This window comes from Moschus berezovskii, chromosome 20, assembly GCF_049115385.1.
Source record: "Moschus berezovskii isolate FMDL1 chromosome 20, NW_MosBer_1.0, whole genome shotgun sequence".
Taxonomy (NCBI): domain Eukaryota; kingdom Metazoa; phylum Chordata; class Mammalia; order Artiodactyla; family Moschidae; genus Moschus; species Moschus berezovskii.
The window spans coordinates 56,142,583-56,157,088 of record NC_142479.1 but is presented as its reverse complement, the minus strand read 5'-3'; the positions used below and the strand labels follow the sequence as shown (position 1 = coordinate 56,157,088).

The 14,506-nt window shown below is 52.8% G+C and overlaps 1 protein-coding gene across 1 annotated transcript; it reads left to right on the top strand.

Moving 5' to 3' along the window:
• The first annotated feature begins 9,728 nt into the window (after window positions 1–9,728).
• SLC25A39 (solute carrier family 25 member 39) lies at window positions 9,729–14,305 on the top strand. Its single transcript, XM_055408035.2, has 12 exons — window positions 9,729–9,883; window positions 10,743–10,842; window positions 10,975–11,034; window positions 11,142–11,186; window positions 11,462–11,571; window positions 12,135–12,202; window positions 12,349–12,473; window positions 12,645–12,818; window positions 13,128–13,237; window positions 13,457–13,538; window positions 13,625–13,705; window positions 13,797–14,305. Exons 2-12 carry the CDS (start codon window positions 10,758–10,760, stop codon window positions 13,910–13,912), a joined length of 1,056 nt encoding a protein of 351 aa, XP_055264010.2. The 5' UTR covers window positions 9,729–9,883; window positions 10,743–10,757; the 3' UTR covers window positions 13,913–14,305.
• Window positions 14,306–14,506: the final 201 nt, after the last annotated feature.

Below are 14,506 nucleotides of genomic sequence, written 5' to 3'. Positions count from 1 at the left end.
CAGCCAAACCCAAGACAGAGGCTAAGGTTCCACCAAACCCTTCCGAAGCTCCTTCAGGGTGACTGCCCTGCACCCCCATCCAAGGACACCCCGCCCCTCCCCTAGAAGGCTTGGGAAAGGCTGAGCAACAATGGTGGTCTGGCCAGAGTTATGCTTCCCTGTGGGTACAGGGAGAAACTTTCCCCACGTGGTGCCTTTTTCTGAACTTGAGAATGCCCTGGGGGCAGCTGTGGCCCTGAGTGGTTGCTTCATTGCCTGTGGACTCCCAGACTTGGCGCCTAACTGTTGTCAAGGGGGGTAGGTGGACAGGTTGGGTCACGGAAATGAAAGGACAACTTGTGTTGTGGGCACTGCTAACTCATTGACAATTAGGGCTGGAATGTTCATGAACTTTGGTGGGGGAAGTGGAGGGAAGAATCAGGACCACGTTTTGCCTGGCTCATCTCTTCCACATCACTGAGTCCTTCTAACAACACCACAGAGTATTAGCTCCATCTCACGGATGCATGAGATGCTAAGGGTCTTGTCTAGGGTCATCCAGCTACTGAGTAGAGGTGACGGTATCCAAGTTCAAGCTGATAAGACCTCAGAGCTTTTGCCCGTATCTCCAGGCTCTCCTGGATGCTGACGCCAGCTCAGCCAGGTCCACCCCCCCCACACCCTGAGCCCTTCCAGCCCACCTGTGTTCTCTGTCCCTTCTCCAGGCAGTTCCCCTAAGCTTCAGGAGACACCTGCTCCAAGTCACTTGGACAAGTCACTTCACTCCTCTGAGACTGTTTCCTCATCTGTTAAGATGGGTACACAGTAATCCCCACATGCTCTCTTACACAGTCACGAGAGGGTCACATGGGATGACGGATGTAAAGAAACCTTGTAAAGTGGTGCATTAAATGGGAGGAGGAATTCTTTTTAGGACATCAAAGAGGTTCCTCTTGTTAATCTAATGATCTGCCTCTGAAGCATAGGGCCAGGGCTTCAGTAAGGAAAACTGCCTTCCCCAGAAAACTCAGTGTCGTGTCCAGGAGCCCAAGGAGGAACAGAAAGAGAAGGCAGGACAGGAGGGAACTGCCCCCTCCTCAAGCCGGGCCACCCTTTCCGGGTCCCAGACCTCTTTCACACGCCTCATCTGTCATCTTAAACCTCTCAGCAGTCCTGAAAGGGAAGTAGGGCTGAAAGAATTATTGTTTCCATTTCAAAAATGACAAAAATGAAGCCCAGAAAAGAGACAAATTTCCCCAACAAGTTAGCAGAGAAATCTGCACTCACATACACATCAGAGGACTTGATGATTCAATTTCTTATGTTAGGATGGTCGCTGGTATACTGGATTTTCTGTTTTTAAAAAGTAGTTCTGGCTAATGTTTATGGAGACTCAGGTTGTGTAAGGTTCCGTACTAAGCTCTCCTTTAATCTTTAACACAGCCTTGTGAGGGAGGTACAATTATCATTCCCATCCTACGATGAAAGGAGAAAGACTCAGAGAGGTTAGGCAACTTTCCTGGGGCTCTGTAGTTGGGAAGGGGTGAAACCAGAAACTGGACCCCGGTCTGGTCCGGAGCCTGTGTTTGTAACCATCAAAGTTGTTCTTTCAGTGTAAGTTACTATGACATCTGAGCCTCATCCGAGCCCTCCCCTTCAACCCAGCCTGCCCTGCTCACCCTTGGTCTTCACCATGGGTTAATCTCCATGGAGTTTCCCTGGCCCCCTACTTCTCCCTTTTTCTAGGCTAACTCAGGGCCTCGCCATCACATGACGTGTTTCAGTGCTTTCACTAAATTGCAGATGTTCTCCAGGTCTGTAGTTGTCTTATTTACTTGTTTGTTTGTGCCCCCTGCATTAGAAGTATTAGCAGGGACCCCAAACGGCTTGTTCCCTGTTATATCCCAGGGCTTACAACAGTACACTCAAACTTTTTTTTTTTTTTTTTGGCGGCACTCTGAGGCATATGGGATCTTGGTTCCCCAATCAGGAATCAAACCGACACTCCCTGCCTTGGAATTGTGGAGAGTTAAACACTGGGAAGTCCCAAATATTTTTAGAGAGAGAAAAAGACAAACAGTGAAAAAAATCAAAGAGAGAGAGGGGGAGATGAACACAGGTCAGGCCTTTGGTATGGGCCCAGGTGGGACAGCACTTCCTCTGTTTGGGTCGCTGAGACATGGGCAAAGTCCTGCACCATGGCCACCCTGTTCTGGAGGCTGACATATTCCTGGCAGACTCGGTCACAGTGAGAAGCAGAGCCTGCAGCTCCCAGGAGGCAATAACACTACATGTGACCACCGGTGCTTGGTTAGCTCCTGGTCCTTTCTAAAGTTCTCAGCAGAGTCAGATCCAAAGTCTTCTTCTGGTAATACAGTTTTAAATCTCCTAAAATACATTTTCAGAAGTGAAATGTACAGATAGTATAATTTCCTATGCACATTACAAATAATCTGTATGAAATGCAAACTGTAATACAGAGGAAAAATAAAAGAAAGTAATTTAGACTAAAATAATATGTATTTTCTGTGTGTGAAAGCTCAGGCTTGACTCCATGTAAGAAGAGAAAGTTGCAGATGCCCATGAATCTCTGGTGATGGAGAACTGGAAATGGAGACTGGGCTGGAATATTGTGTCAGCTTCTCAGCTCACACCAGCCAGGTGGCCAGCAGACCAGACATTCTGAATGGTCAGTGATCTTCGGTAAAGTTCTAACCGAGACAAAGACATGTCTTCCTGAAGACTGCATGATCGTTTTATTCCTGGGAAATTCAATATATTATAAAATCATTTAAGAAGATGTGGGTGAGGTGGTGCTAATGGTAAAGAACCTGAGCAACTCTCCTGTTGTATAAGGAACTGGAGCATCCCTGGATTTTGGTATCTGCAGGGGCTCTTGGGACCAGTCCTCCATGAACACCGAGGGAAGAATGTATGCGGTTGTCTAGAAAGACATAGGAAAGCTGAGAGGTGTATGGGGATAAATTCTTGTTATGTCAGTCTGTCCTATACTTTACAGGACATTGAGCATCCCTGCCCTGCCCTCTATCAAAATGCCAGGGCCTCGGAACTTGTGAAAATCATAGACGGCCCCTTAAATTCCCCAAACTTCCCCTAGGGGGCGGTAGAGCTCCGATCGAGAACAACTGCCCGCTTTTCAGTTTAACACTTACCTTTGAGGTTGTTTTACACTCGGAGGTGGAGATCAGCATCCCTTTCAGGGTGGTGTTTGTTATACGGGGATACTGTCAGGCAGTCCCTTTCCACGGCTTTCTGCTGTTACACACAGGGCTACGGTCAAGAAGAGCTGCTGTGCACAGCAGCAAGCCGATCAGCAGAGGAATGCTCACAAGTGGCCTGGCTGAGCCCATGGGATTCTCCAGGCAAGAATACTTGAGTGGGTTGCCATTCCCCTCTCCAAAGGATCTTCCCCATCTTCTAAAGTGCATTGACAGGTGGATTCTTGACCTTTAGCGCCAGGCTTGGGTATGTGGACTTCTGATAGTTATGGCTCAAAACTGCCCTCCTCCAGTGCTCGCTTCGGCAGCACATATACTAAAACTGCCCTCCACCGAGGTAGATTAATCCACATTCCTCCAGCAGAGTACAGAGAGCCTGTCTCAAGTTCCCGGCAATTCTACAGAGACTTAGCCAGGATTAGTCCCCTCTGGAGGCCACCTCTCAGACCACACCCAGGTCCCCCTATTCAAGCCTTGGGTGTCCAGAAATTCCCCAGCCCACCGTCTCAGGCCAGGGAGGTCTGGGGTGGGGGTCAGATAGAGGACTCTCCGCAGGTGGGCTGATTCTAACTATTACATTTATTTATTTTTTTTTAACCTTCAAAAAATGAAAGACAGTTTTGTTGTATGTTTTTGTTTTTTCTTATGCACAGTTCCACGAACGGGGATTGAACCCAAGCCCTCCGCAGTGAAAGCGGAGTCCTAACCTCTGGACCTCCAGGGAATTCCCAACTTCGTTGCCTTCTGATTCTGTACATGTGTGCTAAGTCCCTTCAGTCATGTCTGACTCTTTGCGACCCATATGGACTGCAGCCTGTCAGGCTCCTCTGTCCATGGGATTCTTCAGGCAAGAAAACTGGAATCGGCTGCCATTTCCTTCTCCAAGGGATCTTCCCGACCCAGGATCGAACCCAGGACTCTTATGTTTACCTGCATTGGCAGGTGGGTTCTTTACCACCAGCACTATATACATATACATATACCATACATATATATTTCAGAGGGAGAAATCCTTTTCCCCACAAGCTTTTAATTTTGAAAGCTTTTAAAACTTCAGAAAAATTTTGAGAATGGTACAGTGAGCAGCACATATCCTTCGCTTTGATTCACAGTTGTTCGCATTTTGCTGCTGCTGCTGCTCAGTCACTTCAGTCATGTCCGACTCAGCGACCCCATGGCCTGCAGCCTACCAGGCTCCTCCATCCATGGGATTTTCCAGGCAAGAGTACTGGAGTGGGCTGCCATTGCCTTCTCCTCACATTTTGCTACATTGGCCTTTTTTCTTTCTTTTTGCTGAATCATTTGAGACTAAGTTGCAGATATTTACCCCTCAGCACTCCTAAGAACATTTCCTGAGAACAAGGACATGCTCCTACAAACCGGTGGCATGGTTATCACACTCAAGAAATTTAATGTTGATAAAATAACATTGACCATACAGGCCTTCTTCAGTTCTCTCCAGTTGTCACAATAAAGTCCTCTCTAACTTCCCTGGGCTTCCCAGGTGGCTCAGTAGTAAAGAATCCTCTTGCTAATGTAGGAGACTTGGGTTCAATCCCTGGGTCGGGAAGATTCCCTGGAGAAGGAATGTCAGCCCACTACAGTATTCTTGACTGGGAAATCCCAAGGACAGAGGAGCCTGGTGGGCTACAGTCCATGGGGTTGCAAAAGAGTTGGGCTTGACTAAACAATACACAATACAATACTAACTTCCCCACCCCTCCCTGTCCACTGGGCTCAATCAAAGCTCTGACTTGGCATTTAGCTGGGAGCCTAGAAATCGGCAGAGGAGCCAGGCGGGCTACATACAGTCCATGGGGGTCACAAGAGTTAGACACAACTTAGCAGCTAAGCCACCACCACCAGAGTTTGGATCTCGTTTCTCTGGTTCTGTGATCCAGCAGCCTGAGGACTGGCCTCCAGCAAGGCACTCTGGTGGGAATAGTTCTGGCTCTAAACTCAGAGGTGCTGGCAGGGAACTGAGCCCTACTTCAGGGCCCTAAATGTCTTCCTAGGCCCTAGGGGTGCAAGCTGGGGCTTGTCCTGGAAGAACTGAGCCTCACAATAAACTATCTTCTGTTTATATCCCTTCCCCAGTGCCAGGCAAGGACTTGTCCATCAGTCCCTGAGATAACCCCTGGCACTGGTACTGTTTTCTCCCCTTTCACAGTTGAAAGGAGTATCTGTTTTTTCCATCTGACAAGGAGGCTGGTGATGGCCACATGGGGCCACATGCTGCCTGTAGAAGGACCTTTGGGTGCCTGATCAGTGTGAACCATGGCTGAGTCAGCCAGGACAGTGGCTGTCTCCTCCTCAGGACTCTAGGCTTGCTTCTCAGGGCAGACCAGTCTAGCCAGGGCCCCACAGTTATGAGCATCTCAAGCTGTGGCTCCACCCTGAAGTTGCTCTGATTGCCCTTGGATGGCACCTCCATCAGTTCCACTGGTAGATAACTTCTCCCAGCTACCCACACTGCTGCCAGTGTGCTGACCTTCGGTGCCCAAGGTTTTCTCAGCCTCAAAGCATTTACTTGTAGAGTATGGCAGGGGCTGTGATCTGCTCAGCTCTGGGTGGGGCCACAGAACTATTTGTCGACTCTTAGCTTTTTACAGACCTGTCTTTAGCTAAGAGTCTGTAAATCAGCAGGCAAGTGACCTCATCTTTATTTTCAGTTGAAGAAACTGAGGGGTAGTGACAAACCTCAAAGCATCCTTTTGCAAGAAGAAACTCAGAAATGCAAGGAGTGCAAGCCCCTCCTTATACTGTGAAGGAAACCGAGGCTCAGAGATCACCAGGTTTGATTCCTGGTTGAGCTACGTTGCTCTGGGGAAGAAGTCATGTGAGGAGTCATCACTATCTGCGCCTGCATTTAGAGGCAGAAGTAGGATCAGAATCCTGGTTGCTCTAAAGACCCTTTCCAGAAATTTCTGTGCCAAGGAGGAGGGGGCAATGAATAATAATAGTGCTTTTCCCAGGTGGCTCAGTGGTAAAGAATTCTCCTGCTAATGCAAGAGACACAGGTTTTATTCCTGTGTCAGGAAGATCCCCTGGAGAAGGACATCACAACCCGCTCCAGTATTCTTGCCTGGGAAATCCCATGGACAGAGGAGCCTGACAGGCTACAGTCCATGGGGTTGCAAAGAGTCAGACAGGACTGAGCAACTAAACAACAACACTAATAGTAACAGTCACTGACTTTGTGCCAAGGGCCAGGCAGGGCTCTGTGCACTTTAGAGCTACTAACTCATCAAATACAAAATTCCGGGAGGCGCAAGTATTTGGATCCCCATCAGCTCATTTTATAAAAGGCTTAAAGACCCCTAGATATTTGCTAGATGTCCCACAGCTGCTGCAGGAGGCAGCTCAGACTGGAACCAGGTCCTGGCTTTCCAGAACTCTGATCTTGAGGCAGGTAAGTGGTGCGGGCCTGCACATACTGTATCTTAGAGTTCTTGGGGCCTAGTTCAGTTCAGTTCAGTTGCTCAGTCATGTCCGACTCTTTGCGACCCCATGAATCACAGCACGCCAGGCCTCCCTGTCCATCACCAACTCCCGGAGTTCACTCAAACTCACCTCCATCGAGTTGGTGATGCCATCCAGCCACCTCATCCTCTGTCGTCCCCGTCTCCTCCTGCCCCCAATCCTTCCCAGCATCAGAGTCTTTTCCAGTGAGTCAACTCTTCGCATGAGGTGGCCAAAGTATTGGGAGTTTCAGCTTTAGCATCAGTCCTTCCAATGAACACCCAGGACTGATCTCCTTTAGGATGGACTGGTTGGATCTCCTTGCAGTCCAAGGGACTCGCAGGAGTCTTCTCCAGCACCACAGTTCAAAAGCATCAATTCTTCGGTGCTCAGCTTTCTTCACAGTCCAACTCTCACATCCATACATGACCACTGGAAAAGCCATAGCCTTGACTAGACGGACCTTTGTTGGCAAGGTAATGTCTCTGCTTTTTAATATGCTATCTAGATTGATCATAACTTTCCTTCCAAGGAGTAAGTGTCTTTTAATTTCATGGCTGCAATCAGCATCCACAGCGATTTTGGAGCCCAGAAAAATAAAGTCTGACACTGTTTCCACTGTTTCTCCATCTATTTCCCCTGAAGTGATGGGACCAGATGCCATGATCTTAGTTTTAAGCCAACTTTTTCACTCTCCTCTTTCATCAAGAGACTTTTTAGTTCCTCTTCACTTCCTGCCATAAGGGTGGTGTCATCTGCATATCTGGGGTTATTGAAAGTGCTGCACTCAATATGCCAGCAAATTTGGAAAACTCAGCAGTGGCCACAGGACTGGAAAAGGTCAGTTTTCATTCCAATCCCAAAGAAAGGCAATGCCAAAGAATGCTCAAACTACCGCACAATTGCACTCATCTCACACACTAGTAAAGTCGTGCTCAAAATTCTTGGGACCTAAGGCCTTAGTTAATGCTTTTGAACTGTGGTGCTGGAGAAGACTCTTGAGAGGAGTCCCTTGGAGTGCAAGGAGATCCAACCAGTCCATCCTAAAGGAAATCAATCCTGGGTGTTCATTGGAAGGACTGATGTTGAAGCTGAAACTCCAATACTTTGGCCACCTGATGCAAAGAGCTGACTCATTTGAAAAGACCCTGATGTTGGGAAAGATTGAGGGCAGGAGGAGAAGGGGATGACAGAGGATGAGATGGCTGGATGGCATCACCGACTCTGTGGACATGAGTTTGAGTGAACTCAGGGAGTTGGTGATGGACAGGGAGGCCTGGAGTGCTGTGGTTCATGGGGTTGCTAAGAGTCGGACATGACTGAGCGACTGAACTGAACTGAACTGAACTGAAGGCCTGAGTAAACCTTTGCCGGGAGCAGACAGCCCCAGTCGAGAATGGGCTGGGGTGGGAGGTCCTCTGGTCAGAGGAAGGTGGAAGTTTGAACTCTAGCTCTTGCATTCATGTGATTTTGATGCAACTTGAAACTCACCGTAAAATGGGAAGAGCGCATGGGAGAAGTCTGGGTTCTACTCCACACCAGGAGTCATTACACACAAGGAATTCAGTTTCCTCCTCTGTAAAATGGGAAGAGATATCTCTTGGCTGATGGCTGTGAAACTGTTTGTAACCATGTCTTTAAGGCGGTAAAGGACCTTAATTGGGGCTGGGCTCTCTCCCTGACAGTTTATAAAATGACTTTGTGTCGTTTCAAAATTCACTTGGTATAAGAAGGGAATGTAAATGGCGCCTTCTCTCGGGGCCCTGTAGACCAGCAGCACTTCACCGGTCACTGCCCGCCCCCCACTTCGGGCTTCTTAGCCTCGGAGAGCCGCAGAGCCTTTTCTCAGGGAAAGTGCATGGTTGGCCCCATGGAATCCACGTGCTAATCCGGCGTGCACCGGCTGGCTGGGTTACTCCCGGCCGGGAAGCAACTGTTCTCGGGGTGAGGGGCGGAGAAGCAAGTGACGTCAGAGTCACGGCTACCCTTCTTAAAGGCGCAGGCTCACAGACCATGTTCGTTTCTCTGTTAGAAGAAATCAATCAGTGAGCGAACGAAAAGTTTTAAAAGCGAGGCAGTTGGTGGGGTCTCGGCTAACGGGCCTGGCCCGGGAGAAAAATGAGTCTCCTAAGAAGCGGCATCGGAGACGTCGTTACAGGATTTACGCCAACCTGTCACCCCGGGGAGACAATTTGAGGGGAGGGGTTTGGTATTTGTCCATTTCGAATTCCGGGTTCTTAACTTTGACCCTCAGTTTCGTCTTCCATAAAATGGGGAAGGCGAATAATAATCTATTTCTAAAACTGTTGAGACGTAGAAATAGGTTTTGTGAGAGTAACCAACACAGAAATGTCTGTCCCCTTTCCCCCTACTCGATCCTATCTCAGTGCAAAGAAGAAATCCGAGGCCCGGAGCAGCGTTGTAACTTGCCCAGGGTCACAAGGAGGTGGGACGAAGCCCAGGTTAAACCCAGATCTCCCAGGGGCTCCCGGGCCAGCCATTCCTCGGGCCAGCCGTCTGGCTTCAGTTGCTTACTCGTTAACTCCATCGCCCACACCCGCATGGTACCCCGCAGTTCGTCAAGTGGTTTTGGCATTGCAACCTCGGTGGACTGTCTGTTAAACGGGGACGACCCTGTTTGATACGGTCTTCATGAAGTTGTAAAAACCTCAACAAAGGGCCGGGTGGGTTGATGTTTGCCATCACTATCTGATCGCCCTCGCGATCCTGGAAGAATTGATTCAAATCTCTTCCGGCCCGCGAATGAAGAAAACGGGGAGAGTGCGTTACCCATGCTCGTCTGGAAAGTTCGCGGGAGCAGCGCTCTGCCGGGGTACCACCGGTGGGGTGGTATTGGGGACAATAAGTTGTCAAGTACAGCGCTGCCGCCAGGTCGAGCGCGGCGTGGAGACACGCGATCTTGGCGCGCGGGCGGGACTGGGCATCGGCCGCGCGGGTTCCGGCTAGCGCGGGACAGGGAGGAGGCCGCGAGTGGGCGGGCCGGCGTCACTCCGGGCAAACGGTCGGTCGGCCCGGGGGGGGCGGGGCCTCACAGGGCCAACCGGGGGCGGGGCGACCTCGGCTGCTTTCCGAGTCGGCCTCGGTGCCGAGTGAGCGCGCGCGGAGCCCGCATTGGCGGCGGAGCCGCTATGGGCCCGCCCGGCCCCGGGCACCGCGCCGCTCGAGTACCGGCCTAGAGCCAGGTGGGCGGGACCGGACCAAGGCTGAGGGCCAAGTGGGAGGCAGAGGCGGGAGTTGGGGTCCGAGGGATTCTGAGCCGGGCGGGCCTGGGCTGGGGGCCGGGAGTCGCGGGCCGACATAGTCGGCCTCACCGGGCGCTCCCTGCTCGAGGAACCGGAACAATGTCTCTGAGGGGTGAAGAGCGATCTTGTCCTATCCCTACTTCAAGCACTTTCGGCCTCGCCTACCTCCCACCCCCACCCCACCGCCCCCGCTCGCGGGAGAGCAATTTGTCTTTACCGTTCGGACCCGGGGCCTGGCCCTTCGGGCCTCGAGAGGACGGGTGCGGGGGAGGCCTGGGAGTCCTCACCTTCAGTCCCACGAAAGGGGATGGAACCTCAGCCGCCCTCAGATTTGTTCCCTTTCCCTCACCGCCCGGCCTCACCTCTCCACACTGTGTGACTCGAGGCTCACATGCACCTATCTCGGGCCTGGGCGCTGGAGTGGGGGGCGTAGGAGGGCGGCTCAGGCGCTTTGATCGTTGGTCCCCAGGCCTGCCGGGGCACATGCACTGAACTGGATCACAGTACGCCGGTGTGGCAAGGGAGAGGGAATGGCGGTGGGCCGTTATTGCCCATTAACTGATGGGTGACTCTCCCAGTGTGACCTTGGGCCGGTCAACTCACCTCTCTGAGCATGTTCCCCACCCCCACGCCCCCAGCAAGGTGAACCTGAGAATAACTGCTTTAGAAAGTGGTTGTGAGAAACTCATACTCAGTGAGTGAATGGGGTGAGAGTCCCCATAGTGTCCCCAGGCACCCCTGCCTCCTTTCTTCCCCTTCCTGACTCTGGTTATTGCTCCAGTTGACACTTGCTTTTCAGAACTGAAGCTACAAGATGGCTGACCAGGACCTTGGGGGCATCAGCCCCCTCCAACAAATGGTGGCATCCGGCGCAGGGGCTGTGGTCACTTCCCTCTTCAGTAAGATCTGGGGAGGTGGGGTGGGAGCAGCTGGGGGCTGGGGCAGACCAGATTTTGACAAGTGACTTGGCTCTGGATGAGGGGTCAGGGAGGGGTCCTGAAGGAGCCTTCAGTCCTGCCCTCCTCCCCTAGTGACCCCCCTGGATGTGGTGAAGGTACGCTTGCAGTCTCAGCGCCCCTCAGTGGCTAGTGGTGAGTGCCTGACCTTGGAGCCAGTGGCGGTGAGGGTTCCCCAGGGATGGGGTGCCTGGGGGCAGGTGGGAGACACGTCTGACTTGAGGTACCATCTTGTGTTTTAGAGCTGATGCCTCCCTCCAGACTCTGGAGCCTCTCTTACGCCAAATGTGAGTGCCCCGCACCACGGGGAGCCTGTAAGGGTTCAGGGGAGGGAGTGTCCCGGTCTCTCAGAGCACATGGGGGCCCCACAGTCATGGACTGGCACACACTTTTAGATCTTACCAGCCAGCCGTCTGTCCTACACTAGAACGTCCACCCAGGGACCCCAGGCTCTGCTGGCCCTCCAGGGATGGGAGCTCACCACCTCCCTGTGAGGTCCCAGGACCCTGTCTTTCTGACGCCCCAACCCCTTCCCCACTGCCCTCCTCTCTCTGATCCACAGGGAAGTGCCTCCTGTACTGCAATGGTGTCCTAGAGCCCCTCTACCTGTGCCCAAATGGTGCCCGCTGTGCCACCTGGTTTCAGGACCCTACTCGCTTCACTGGTACCATGGTGAGGAGCAGCTGTGCCCCTGGATGGGTCTGTAGGCATTCGGAGGGATACAGAGTGGTAGGGCAACAGACCCAGAAAACAGTGGGTAGCCTAAAGCACGTAGAGATGGCCAGTACATTTTGGGAAGGGCTACCTTGAGGGAGCAGGGCCTTCACAAGGTTTGAAAGATGATTAGGAATCTCTCCTGTTCCATGCTCAGTCGTGTCTAACTCTTTGAGACTCCATCGACTGTAGCCCACCAGGCTCTTCTGCCCATGGAATATTCCAGGCACCAGTACTGGAGTGGGTTGCTCTTTCCTGTTCCAGGTTATCTTCCCAACCCAGGGCTCGAACCCATGTCTCTTACGTCTCCTGCATTGGCAGGCATATTCTTACCACTAGGACTATCTGGGAAGCCCAAATAGGAGTCTGTTTGGAGTCAAATAGGGAGTTACATGTGTGGAGGCCTGAAGGGCTCCTGGGTAGAGTGAAGGTGTCAGGGGAGGGCCCAGCCTGGGCCAGCCCTGCCACAAGCCTTGTTCATTTCATCCTTCCTCCTTGTGGGCTGGTGTCTGCGTGACCAGGATGCTTTTGTGAAGATTGTGCGACATGAGGGTACCAGGACCCTGTGGAGCGGCCTCCCAGCCACCCTGTGAGCACCCCAGTTCTGCGGCTTACCTCCCCCGACCCCCCCACTCCGACTTCTTACTCCCAATGTTGGCTGGCTGAGTGGGGCCAGGGAACCTTGGGAGGTTTGGGAGCTTTGGAGAGTCTTGTCTAACCTATACACACCCCCAGGGTGATGACTGTGCCAGCCACTGCCGTCTACTTCACCGCCTACGACCAACTCAAGGCCTTCCTGTGTGGTCGAGCCCTGACTTCTGACCTCTACGCTCCCATGGTGGCTGGTGCACTGGCCCGCCGTGAGCACAGCCCTGGGCCCGCCATCTCCCTTTGACCACCCTCCGGGCAGGAGCCCAGTCCGGACTCCCAATCTCTGCCAGCTTTGGGGTGGGGGGATGTTCAAGGTCCCCAGACTCTGGGAGGGCTGCCACTGGGACCTGTGAGCTGACCCATCCTCCCATTCCCCACAGTGGGCACCGTGACTGTGATCAGCCCTCTGGAGCTGGTGCGGACAAAGCTGCAGGCTCAGCACCTGTCATACCGGGAGCTGGGCACCTGTGTCCGAGCAGCTGTGGCTCAGGGTGGCTGGCGCTCACTCTGGCTGGGCTGGGGTCCCACTGCCCTTCGGGATGTGCCCTTCTCAGGTAGGCACCTGGAGTGCAGGGGTTGAGGTGAGGGGCCCTAGGAGGTCTGCAGCTAAGCCCCAGTTTTGCTACTGCTAGTCTGTAAGTCATGTAACTTCTTTGAGCCATGAGTATCTATCTCACATGTGAAGTGGACCCCATGTTTTCATGAGACGCTGCCCAGGGCCTGTGAAATACACTGGCACATAGCATACAGGCTTCATAATTGGGAGGGAGTAGTTGCGATGTGTAGGTCCATGGGAGATGGGAGGTCCAGGCCTACCCCACTGCCCTCCTAGTCTCTAACGAGTGCACCCCCGTGCCCCCAAGCTCTGTACTGGTTCAACTATGAGCTGGTGAAGAGCTGGCTGAGCGGGCTCAGACCAAAGGACCAGACCTCTGTGGGCATCAGCTTTGTCGCTGGCGGCATCTCAGGAATGGTGAGTCGATCATGCTGGGAGTGAGGCCATTGACGTGTCCTTGAGGTGACCAAAGGGTTGTTGGAAATGCTCTGGAAAGGAATCTTTGTGTGCCTGTCCAGGGGTACGCTCACTCCATTCCCCTAGTGATATTCCAGCTAGCTAAGGCCAGGAGGCCCTGGTTGGATGCAAGGAATGGGGTTCCTGGGAATGGAGACAAGCCTGTTCCCACCCCACCAGGTGGCGGCCACCCTGACTCTACCATTCGACGTGGTGAAGACTCAACGCCAGGTCGCGCTAGGAGCAGTGGAGGCTGTGAGAGGTGAGGAGCCCTGGCCAGTGTGGGGCAGGGCAGGCCTGGTTGGGGGTGCCCAGTGGGGTCTTACTGGGCCACACCTGGATTTGCAGTGATGCCCCTGCACACTGACTCCACTTGGCTGCTGCTACGGAGGATCCTGGCTGAGTCGGGCACTAGGGGCCTCTTTGCAGGTGGGCGTTTTTGTGTGTATGTCCACACCGTGGTGAAGTTGGTGCTCCCTGGGACTCAACCTCTGACCCTAGCCTCCCCCTCCCACCGCAGGCTTCCTCCCGAGGATCATCAAGGCCGCTCCTTCCTGCGCCATCATGATCAGCACTTATGAGTTCGGCAAAAGCTTCTTCCAGAGGCTCAACAGGGAACAGCTTTTGAGCCCTTGAAAGGAGCGAGGGGAAAAGGACCCTACCTCTTCCATGGACAGGGTGGGGCAGGAGGAGACTGAGCCAAGTGCCTTTTCCTTCAGCACTGAGGGGAGGGGCCTCATTTCTCTTTTCTCCCCACTCAGCCCCAGGGGTATGGGAATGCCCCTCTGCACCCACCCAGAGCACCCCCCAACCATGACTACTTCTGCTGTTCCTCATTCCCCAGACCCGAGAATCATCACTCTCTGCCCTCAAGTTCAAGACCAAATCTGCTCACTTCTCCTCTCATTTCCCTGTGGGTTTGCTATAAGTGAGCCTGTCTCTAGGAGCCACAAAACTCTGGACCTGGCGTAGTCTGCACCCACCCCTATTAATTTGTTGAGTCTAAAGACGATAAACTTCTTTCCAGTGCTTGTGACTGCAGGAGGTGTCTGGGATGGGTGGGAAAACAGGGCTTGGTGAGCGATTTGCACAGAAGAGGCCTGTAAGGGACCTTGACATTGGCTTTGGCTGCCCAGGTGGCGTCCCTGTAGAGGAGCCCTCCTGCAATGTTATGAGAGCCAGTGGGGGTGAGACCTTTACCCAAGGGCACACTTAAGTGACAACCCAGGA